The 9,974-nt window shown below is 52.8% G+C and overlaps 1 protein-coding gene across 3 annotated transcripts in view; it reads left to right on the top strand.

Annotated features, from left to right (window-relative positions):
- Nucleotides 1-3,977: 3,977 nt before the first annotated feature.
- VWCE (von Willebrand factor C and EGF domains) overlaps nucleotides 3,978-9,974 on the top strand; it is a 36,734-nt gene continuing 30,737 nt past the window's right edge. Inside the window, exons 1-4 of one of the 3 annotated variants that reach the window (XM_017519875.2) lie at nucleotides 3,982-4,693; nucleotides 8,419-8,513; nucleotides 8,628-8,717; nucleotides 9,053-9,181. In XM_017519875.2, coding sequence (XP_017375364.1) covers nucleotides 4,581-4,693; nucleotides 8,419-8,513; nucleotides 8,628-8,717; nucleotides 9,053-9,181 — 427 coding nt within the window. In that variant the 5' untranslated portion in view covers nucleotides 3,982-4,580. Of the gene's footprint in view, nucleotides 4,694-8,418; nucleotides 8,718-9,052; nucleotides 9,182-9,974 lie in introns of those variants that run through there. The other 2 variants (XM_017519874.2, XM_037735334.1) reach the window with 2 other exon arrangements.

The following is a 9,974-nucleotide window of genomic DNA, read 5'->3' on the forward strand; positions in this document are numbered from 1 at the left end:
CATTCACTTGCCCTTGCTGTTAGAACAACTCAAATAGAGAAAGTGAAGATATCTATACCTCTTCTTGATCATGTGATTGTTTTTGATGGGATCCCAAGGATGATGGGCAGAGTTTAGAAATTCACTGGTCTTTTTGGTTGCCCTTGACGCCATTTAATTCTTAGTTGCTTCTGCCGGTAACCTGCTGGGCCTGGGGGTTGCCTGGGCGGCCTTTCCTGGTTTTATAGCCAGCTCTGTGTGCAGTATCCAGTCACCTAGCCCCCAGGTCACCTAGTAGCTCATGGATCTCCCAGCTGCTTTTCGCCACATGCCCTCATTTCCTCTGATCTAATCAAGTGACTGGTGGTTTTGGTTTGAGAATACAGCAAGAGTAGGGCACACACGGAGTTCAGTCTTCTGTCTGGCAAACAAAGCCTGTCTTTCAGCTTGGTGGGCCAGTGTCTGGGCCCACATTTCTAGTGATCCAGTGGGAAGAAAGGCTGCTCTGTCCCCAGGGTGGAGTAGGGTCGATCCTAGGCATATTGGTGGCTCCTTTAAGACCAGCCTTTGATAGAGTGTCAGGAAAATTGTGGTTACAAGTTCAAATTGTGGTTTTGAGAGATTCTAGCTTAAAAAGAGCAAAGAAGCATCCCTGATTTGAGGGTCTTCTAGAGGAAGTTTCCTTCCCTGAAGAATGTTTTATTACCCTTTTTTCCCCACTTTACTCTTCTGAGAGGTCTGGGGGTGGAGGATAAGAGTCTTAAAAAATAATCAGCATCTCAAAAACCACAGTTTGAACTGGAAACCCAACACTGATTTGAATTCTAGAAGTCGGTTTGAATTTGAAAAGACCTGCCCGCCTGGCAGAGGCCGGCTTTAATGAGGCAGGCAAGCAACAGTCTCCAGATTGTGATTACTTAAAAAATTTAATCCTAGATGGGAGCACCAGCTGTAAGATGTCATGATCAGAAAGACAGAATATGTTGGGATTCTCATTCTGGTGCCCTTTAGTGGCCTGACTAGCGGCTGAGACCTGCTGTTGAGACTTCGGTCTTGAATTTGGAAGCTTGTGGAGTCCTTTCTATCTTTTGCTGTTTTTTGTTTTGCACACTCTTGTGTATATTCACTTGGGGTTGAATTCCAACTTTGGAAACTGATATTCTGTTGCCATATTCCCACATCCCCTCTTAAAAACCATTAATCACCTCTCTGGGGGTGAAAGGTCTTTGGAGCGTGGCTGTAGCCAACTGCAACAGCTTCATTCCTTGTAGGTGCTGATGAGCTAGCATCATTCCAGGTCTCTGCAGGAAGGGATCTTTGGGAGAATAATAGAAACACTGACTCATCACACGACCATTTAGGGGGATCACAAGCCAGAGGCTGTCATTCTGCAGCCAACAACTTGGATCCTCCACCCTTGGTGGAGGGTCCCTGTTGTTACTGTGAAACCACAAGCCACAAAATTGGGGAAGAAACACAGAAACTGCAATCAAGGGGTATGCCTGAACTAGTCCTTGAACAACATGAAGTTAGAGACTCCGTGTCCAAACTGAGAAGCCTCAGGGTCAAACAGAAAGACAAGAAAAACAAAAACCAAACCAAACTAAAGGAGCAAATGTTGATAGGCGAAAGGCGAATGCCATAAGGTCACAGAAGTTTTATGGGGAAATCAAAGAAATGCCAAGGGCAGTGTAGACGTTTGGAGATTCACTAATGGGAATTGGAATATATGTACTAAGTATCCTGAATTCTGTTGGGTAGATACGGGATTTCTTCAAGCACAAAGTTGATCTTGGCTCTTCCAGCTGCTCATTGGCCAATATGAAGCAAACTCTGCTGGAGAGTCAGTTTTATAGGGTAAGGTGGAGCAGGTGGGCCTCCATAATGTAGCTAAGAACAGAGGTGGCTGAGGTATGCTGGAGTATGTGAGAAGATGGCATGAAATATGACAGCCATGTGGACACTTGTCCCGTGTACACCTGTTGAAAATTTTGGGTAGCTGCCCTAGGGCCAGGAAGAAAGAGCACCTATTTGACATCAGTGGTTTAGTGGTGGTGGACAGGGAAAGTGCAACCTTCAGATGTTTGGGGCAAGAGAGAAATATGTCTTAGGATTCTGAGGGTCCTTGGGACTCACAATGGATATGACGGAAGTCATGTTCATCTTATGTTACAGAATATTTTGGCAACCTACTTGTTGAGAATATGTTGACTAGTGTGGGAGGTAAACCCCGCAAGAGCCGGGGCAAGGGTCTGAAGCCTCAGCATTAGAGATATAGTTACATCGTTATTCCTATATATATAAAATCATATAGCTATTCATATGTAATCATAAATACATACATCTATATAATCATACGATCTTTAATCTTACTAATAAGTCTCAGGTTAAGAAGTATGGGACTGAAGTGGCATTGGAAAAGAGGTGACCCTAAGGCAAGATGCTCTAAGTCATCTGTCACACCCGCATAAGGACTGCTGGAGGACGCCTTGGCTGTGTGGCAGTGTCAGCGCTGTGAAAGCGCCTACTGTTTAGCCAGCTAGGGAAGGAAATGTCCAAGATGGCCGAGACGTCTCCTTCCTCTGGGGAGTGAGGAGAAAACTCCACTCTTCCAAGTGGAGTAAGCCTGACGGCTGTCAGGGAGACCCACAGACATCCGGGGACTTAATTGTCTCTATGTGGTGCTGTGCTTCAGCGGTCACGTTCCATGTCTACTTTCAAGTTCTGCTTCTGCACCTGGTTCCTCTTTTTCTTAGAAGATAAGAATTAGTAATAGTAACATAAATCTTAGTGACCTTGTTCTTTCTTGACAAGGATGAGAAAAGTGCTGACGCCTTAGGTTTTCTCCTTGCCTTGGCTTCTTCAAAGTCTTGGGCCCCTGTCTCCAAGGCATGTGATTTACTTGACCCTATCACTGGCCACCATTACCTCATCCTACCTACCATACCCCCTGCTTTGTACTTAATAAAAGTCAGGGCATCTAGACGCTCGGGCCACTGCTGGTCTCTGTGATTTGGTAGCAGTGGACCCCTGGGCCCAAACTCTTTTCTCGTCTCTGTGTGTTGTGTGTTTTATTTCCACAGTTTCTCATCTCCACACCTGCAGAGAGGAACTCATGGGACCCTGCAGGGCTGGAACCTACAGAGTGGATTAAAAAAATGGGCCAAAACTAACAAGGCGAAATACGGCCTCAAGGTGAATGTCTGCCAAAATGTAGCCACACAGCTTCAGGTAGGGAGACCCGCTTGGCTGCTTGTGTTTAAATAACATAAAAGCACAACAAAAGATGCCTGCGGTTTTTCTTTACTGCCTACTCAGTGTGTCATCATTAACAACATCATTAGGTTGACAAAAAAGTAATATTAGAGTGCATTAGTGAAAGTACAGTGTTTGCAGGAAGGAGGCATGAGTCCAGGCCACCCCTGGTACTCCATGTCCATTTGTGGCCACCAGTTTAAGCAGCTCAGTAACAGGCTGAGGAAGCAGGAGGTCAAAGGTAGTGGCAGAACCAAAGGAACTGGGATTGTTCCGCTGGGAAGTGAAGGCACTTTCAAAGAAATGTGGTTCAAAACTGGATCGGACCACTTCTTAACAGGTAGTTTCTTACCCCTGGAAGTATTTATGCAAAATCTTGGCTAATTGTGGGTGGTTAAGGGAAAGATTACTGCACAGAGCAGAAGGTAAAATCAGTTATCCTTTCAGCTTTCTCCCAGCGGGATCATTCTGATTTCCACGCGCCCCTTTAGGCGCCCCTTCCTTGCCTAAATCCCTCCGCAGCCCTCTAGTCTGACTGCAGCCTGTGGCAGCTGCAGAAGGGGAAAAGAGGAGCCTTCCAGATCTGTTTCTGCCTCTCCACTGCCAATGGCGCCAGCTGCTTCCTCGCTTCGCCACCTGCAGCCGGGAGGCCGGCCATCTGCCCCATGGGTGCCCAAAGGAGCCCCGGGCTTCAAGAGCAGCTAGTGCCCCTGGCCAGGGAGCGGTTGGACACAGATCAACGCACTCGGGCGTTGGGGTGAGACCTGCTGGCAGGCCGGGGGCAGGCCTGGAACTGCCCAGCGGCGCAGCGACCCGGCGTCCTGGGTTCGGATTTCCACGGTTCCCACCTCGTGACAACCAGGCGGGTCCCACCGAGAGGGGCCATGCCCGGGGCGCGCAGCCTTTGGCGCTAGCCTTGTTCTCGAAATCTGTTTCCTCCTGGGGCCTCGGTCAGACGCTCTCAGTCAGCGCTTAGCAGGAAGCCGACTCCCAAACCCGGGCAGGGGGTGTGAGCCAAGCGCGAAACCCCGCCTCTAGGGGTCCCTGATCTTTGCCCCCGCCCGGGACTCCGTGCCTCGCGGAGAGGTACAGCGGGCGAGCGGCATTGCCTTTGTGTGTTTCGCCTGGAGGTGCCGGAGACCCTCCCCACAGCCGTCCGCCGCGTCCCCTCGCGGCCCCCGGCCCCTCCTCTTGGCGGCCTCAGCCCCCCTGCTTAGCTCCGCGTGCCAGTTCGGGGATCGTTGGTTAGCTCCCTGCGGCACCAGGAGGAGGGGCGAGGGCCTGCAGCCCTCTCCTCGGCACGCGGCGCCGGAGCCGAGCCCAGCCCGGGGGACCCGCCGCCGCCGATGATGTGGGCCGGACTGCTCCTTCGGGCCGCCTGTGTCGCGCTCCTGCTGCCGGGGCCCCCGGCCCGAGGCTACACTGGGAGGAAGCCACCCGGGCACTTCGCGGCCGAGAGGTAAGCGCCCCGCGCTTTTACCCCCCCGTCGCCCTCACCCCTCGGGAGCGCTACCGGTGTGCAGCCGAGAGGCGCGGAGGGGCGCCCAGGAGCCGCAGGCAGCTGCGGGTCCGGGCTACCTCCGGGGTGCTATCCGCGCGGGGGCAGCTCTGGGACGGGCCAAAGAGACAGCAACTTGCGCCTCTCGGCGGGTGCCCATCGTGCACACCTGGCTGGGGCTCTCCCGGCTGGGACCTAGGGGAACGGAGGTCCAGGCGCTGGGTGACTCCTAATGTGCCCAGGAGCGCGGACCCCTGGAGAGGGGAGCCCCGGACGTGTCTTCTGTTCTCCGGACTGACTGGCTTGCCCCTCAGCGTGCCCGTGACTCTGCCTGGGCAGCTCCAGGCCTCCACCGCCGCGCCGGCAGCCCTAGGGGTGGGGGTTTTCCCTGGGTCCTGGCCCTACGAACGTTGTGGACTTTGGAACCGCTGGGGTCTCTGGGTCACCTTTCTTTTTCTGTCCGTGCGTGCGCGCAGGTGGGGGTGGGGTGCCTGCTTCTGCGCTGTCTTTCGCGTTGGATGCCGCCCTCCGCACGTGCTTTTCCTTCGGCCGCTGCTGGGCCGTGTGCTTGTGTGCAAGATGCTCTGAGCAAAGGAACGCCGTGTCAGCGGGCGGCCTGGTCCTCGGCCACATCCTCCGGGGGCGCGCAGTGGGGGCGGCTGGGCCAGGCTTGCAGCTCGCACGTGTGTTCCACAGCCATTGCCAGTTCCTGCTCGGATACGGCCCCGGCTCCGCGGCGTTCCACAGGGTCCCGCCACCTGTCTCTCGGTCACAACCAGCCCTAGGAGGCTCCTTGGGGCGCTCTGGCGGGTGCTTGGCCCTTGCCCACTTCAGAGTTTGACTCCACCAGCACCCTTGGGCACCCTTTTATCTGCCGCCTTGGTGGCACTGCCTGTCCTTTTCTGAGAGTCCCAAGGCTCCGCTCATTCGCCCAGTTCCCTCCTTCTCGGACTGCTGCCATAATCACTCCAGCAAGGGGGTGGGTGAGACTTCGCTGCCAGCTCCCGTCAGCAGGAGGTCCCCCCTCTTCTGTGATGATGTCAGAGAGGGAAAAAGTCCCCAGGGACAGCTTTCCTCAGACATTTCTGTGCTGCCGTGGCGCCCTGAGCTTCCCTTTCCGGAATACTTGTCACATTTGGCACAGATTCTTCTCCCCAAGAACACGATAAGTTTGCCTTGTCCCATGTCCCCAGTGCCTGGTGCGGTGCCCAGCGCAGAGTGGGTGCTCTACAAAGTGCCTGCCTGGCAGAGTCATCTTCCCTCAGCTCTGAACACAGGTGGACCACCGTTGGGAAAGGGTTTGTTGTCCCTTTTCTGTTACAGTGTGGTTCGATGCTCAAACCAGCCTGGATTTCATCACCCTCTGCCCAGTCCATGACTGGAGCTGGCTGCAGTAGCCCTCTCTGTCCCCCTCCAGGCCTGCGGTTGTGCTGTTCCCCCTGCTGGAGCACCCTCTTCCTTCCTCTTCTTTTGCTGACTGACTTATTTATTTATTTATTTATTTATTTTGAGACGGAGTTTCACTCATGTTACCCAGGCTGGAGTGCAATGGCGCGATCTCGGCTCACCGCAACCTCCGCCTCCTGGGTTCAGGCAATTCTCCTGCCTCAGCCTCCTGAGTAGCTGCGATTACAGGCACACACCACCATGCCCAGCTAATTTTTTGTATTTTTAGTAGAGACAGGGTTTCACCATGTTGACCAGGATGGTCTCGATCTCTTGACCTCGTGATCCACCCGCCTCGGCCTCCCAAAGTGCTGGGATTACAGGCTTGAGCCACTGCGCCCAGCCTATTTTTTTATTTTATTTTATTTTATTTTATTTATTTATTTATTTTTTTAGATAGAATCTTACTCTGTCACCCAGGCTGGAGTGCAGTGGCACGATCTTGGCTCACTGCAGCCTCTACCTCCCAGGTTCAAGCGATTCTCCTGCCTCAGCCTCCTGAGTAGCTGGGATTACAGACACACACCACCACGCTCAATTAATTTTTTGCATTTTTAGTAGAGACAGGGTTTTGCCATGTTGGACAGGCTGGTCTTAAACTCTTGACTTCAAGTGATCCGCCTGCCTTGGCCTCCCAAAGTTTTCTCTCTCACCTCAGCCTAGATGCTGCCCCTCCAGGAAACCCCCTGACACTCTTCAGGGCTCCATAGCCCTTCCCATTGTGGCACTTGTCACTCTATGCTGTTGTCACCTGGCTCCTGGTCTGCCCTACGTTCCTTGAAGGTGGGGGCAGCAGCTTGTTTATAGCTGTACGGTCATGCCTCACTCAGCACCCAGAACCAGTTGGATGCATCTGGCTTCCCGCCCTTTTTGGACCTCATGCTTGGTTGAACAGACTCCCCACTACCTCCAGTATTGGGCAGCTCACTGATGACCCCACACCCACCCCAGATATATCACCTATGCCAGTGCCCATCTCAGCTTCTCCCTCAGCAGCCATTTATTGAGCACGTACTATATGCCAGGCATCACTCTGTATGCTGGGGTGACTAGATAAGAAACCCTTGTCATCAGGGAGTTGTAGGGGAGACAATGAATTAATAAATTAAAAACTCATCTCATGTCCCCGGAAGTAAAAGTTATAGAGAAGAATGAAGCAAGGTTATGGTGGACAAGGAAGGCCTCTCTGAGAAGGTGCTGTGGGCAAAGACCTGGGTGAAGGGAGAAAGGGAGCCCAGTGTGTGTCTGAGGAAGAATCTTTCTTTTTCCTTTTCCTTTTTTTTTTTTTTTTTGAGACGGTTTGGCTGTGTCATCTAGGCTGGAATGCAGTGGCACCAATGTGGCTCACTGCAGCCTCTATTTCCTGGGCTCAAGCCATCCCCCCACCTGAGCTTTCTGAGTAGCTGAGCCTACAGGCGTGCGAGTCACCATGCCCAGCTAGTCTTTGTGTTTTTTTGTTTGTTTGCTCTTTGTTTTTTTTTTAAACAGAGTCTCACTCTGTCACCCATGCTGGAGTGCAGTGGCAGGATCTTGGCTCACTGCAACCTCCACCTCCCAGGTCCAAGCGATTCTCCTGCCTCAGCCTCCTGAGTAGCTGGGATTACGGGCACACATCACCACGCCTGGCACTAGAGACGGAGTTTCACCATGTTGGCCAGGCTGGTCTTGAACTCCTGACCTTGTGATTCACCCACCTCAACCTCCCAAAGTGTTGGAATTACAGGTGTGAGCCACCACGCCTGGCCTCTTTGTGTTTTTAGTAGAGACGAGGTTTCACCATGTTGCCCAGGCTGGCCTCGAATTCCTGGGCTGAAAGTGATTAGCCTGCCCTGGCTTCTCAAAGTGCTGGGATTATAGGTATGAGCCACTACACCTGACCATAAGAACCTTTATTATAGCAAGAACTGCAAGTGCAAAGGTCCTGAGGCAGCTACCCTTGGGGCTCCTCATCCATTGCTCAGCCTTTCTTCAGCTCTGAGGCCCCTCTTCTGGCCACTCTGCTGTGTGCTCATGTGGCAGACAGTCTGTAGGAGGCCAGAATCTGTTATCTCACACTTTTGTCTCTGTCTTGCCTCCAGGAGAGACTGTGGGTCATTTTTCTTTGGAAACTTCCCATTGTCCCTCCAGACAGTTCTCTAGAACTGGTTGTTGATTGACTTACAGTCTGGCTGGGAGACTTTCCTGTTGAGCAATGTCTCCCCCAGTATAGAATGAGGAAAGTGCTTTCTCTTCTCTTGCAGACACCGGCTGGGCCCCCACGTCTGCTTCTCTGGGTTCGGGAGTGGCTGCTGCCCTGGCTGGGCGCCCTCTATTGGTAGTGGGCACTGCACCGTGCGTAAGTGCTTGTCCCTGGGCCCCGAGCCTTCTCCTCCAGCAGTGTGTGTACCTGGTCCAAGGGGCAGACGGGGGGCCCCAGTCCCTCGTCTCTCACCTGCGTTTCTCCTCTCAGCCCTCTGCTCCTTTGGTTGTGGGAGTGGCATCTGCATTGCTCCCAACGTCTGCTCCTGCCAGGATGGAGAGCAAGGGGTCACCTGCCCAGGTAATTGGGGATGGGCGGTGGCTGCTGGGAACAGATGAGTCAGCATCGAGGATATGTGCTGGGCAAAAGGCATCTGACATGTGTCCTGGCATCTCATCTTCAGACAACTCTTTTAGGTAGACATTGTGTGCCCATTTTATAGATGAGGAAACCGAGGCACAGAAGTAATTGCCTTGCCCAGGGCCACACAGCTGGTAAATGGCAGAGCTGGATTTAAACCCAGGCCTGTTTGCCTTCAGAGCTACCCTCCCAACAGATTTCAGGAGCATGCTGGTGAGGTGGGGGTGGCTGGGACTGCACGGGGCGCATGCTCACTGCTGCGATGACTGTTCTAGAAAGTCCTGGACCATGTGGGGAGTATGGCTGTGACCTTACCTGCAACCATGGCGGCTGTCAGGAGGTGGCCCGAGTGTGCCCTGTGGGCTTCTTGATGACAGAGACAGCTGTTGGCGTCAGGTGTACAGGTGAGACGCCTGGGAGTGGTGGGGGAGGGGGAGAGCGGGAATTCTGTCTCCTCCCCCTCCTGCCAGGATGGTCTCCAGTGTATTGCAAGAGCTGAGCTGAGCTAAGATAGGCTCTGATGTTTGAGAGTGGGCAGAGAGACATGAAAACAAAAGAAATGTGTTACTTCTGTTATTTCACAAATATGTATTGAGCACCTCTTACGGGCAGGAACCAAGCTAGGGACTGGGGTTACGGGAGCCACAGTCGGCCCTTGTTAGGGAGGTTTTCTTGTTTGTTTTTTTGAGATGGAGTTTCACTCTTTTGCCCAGGCTGGAGTGAAGTGGCAGGATCACGGCTCACTGCAACCTCCAACTCCTGGGTTCCAGCGATTTTCTTGCCTCAGCCTCTGGGATTATAGGCACATGCCACCATACCTGACTAATTTTTTTATTTTTAGTAGAGATGGGCTTTTGCTGTGGTGGCCAGGGTAGTCTCGAACTCCTGACCTCAGGTAATCCACCCACCTCGGCCTCCCAAAGTGCTGGGGTTACAGGCGTGAGCCACCTCACCCAGCCCCTGTTAGGGAGTTCTGAATATGAGGAAGGGTGACAAGTAACAGGACAAGAATAGCCCAATTGTCATAGGGATCTTAACTGGGAAGGGCAAGGTGCCAGGGCCCACAGAGGGGCAGGGCACCCAGAATCGGGAGGGTTGGCCAAGGGAGGCTCCTTGGGAAAATGACATTTGAAAGATGAAGGAAGCTAAATTCGATAATGTATTGTTTGTGATTTTTTTTTTTTTTTTTTTTTTTTT

This window comes from Cebus imitator, unplaced genomic scaffold (assembly GCF_001604975.1).
Source record: "Cebus imitator isolate Cc_AM_T3 unplaced genomic scaffold, Cebus_imitator-1.0 Scaffold779, whole genome shotgun sequence".
Classification (NCBI taxonomy): Eukaryota; Metazoa; Chordata; class Mammalia; order Primates; family Cebidae; genus Cebus; species Cebus imitator.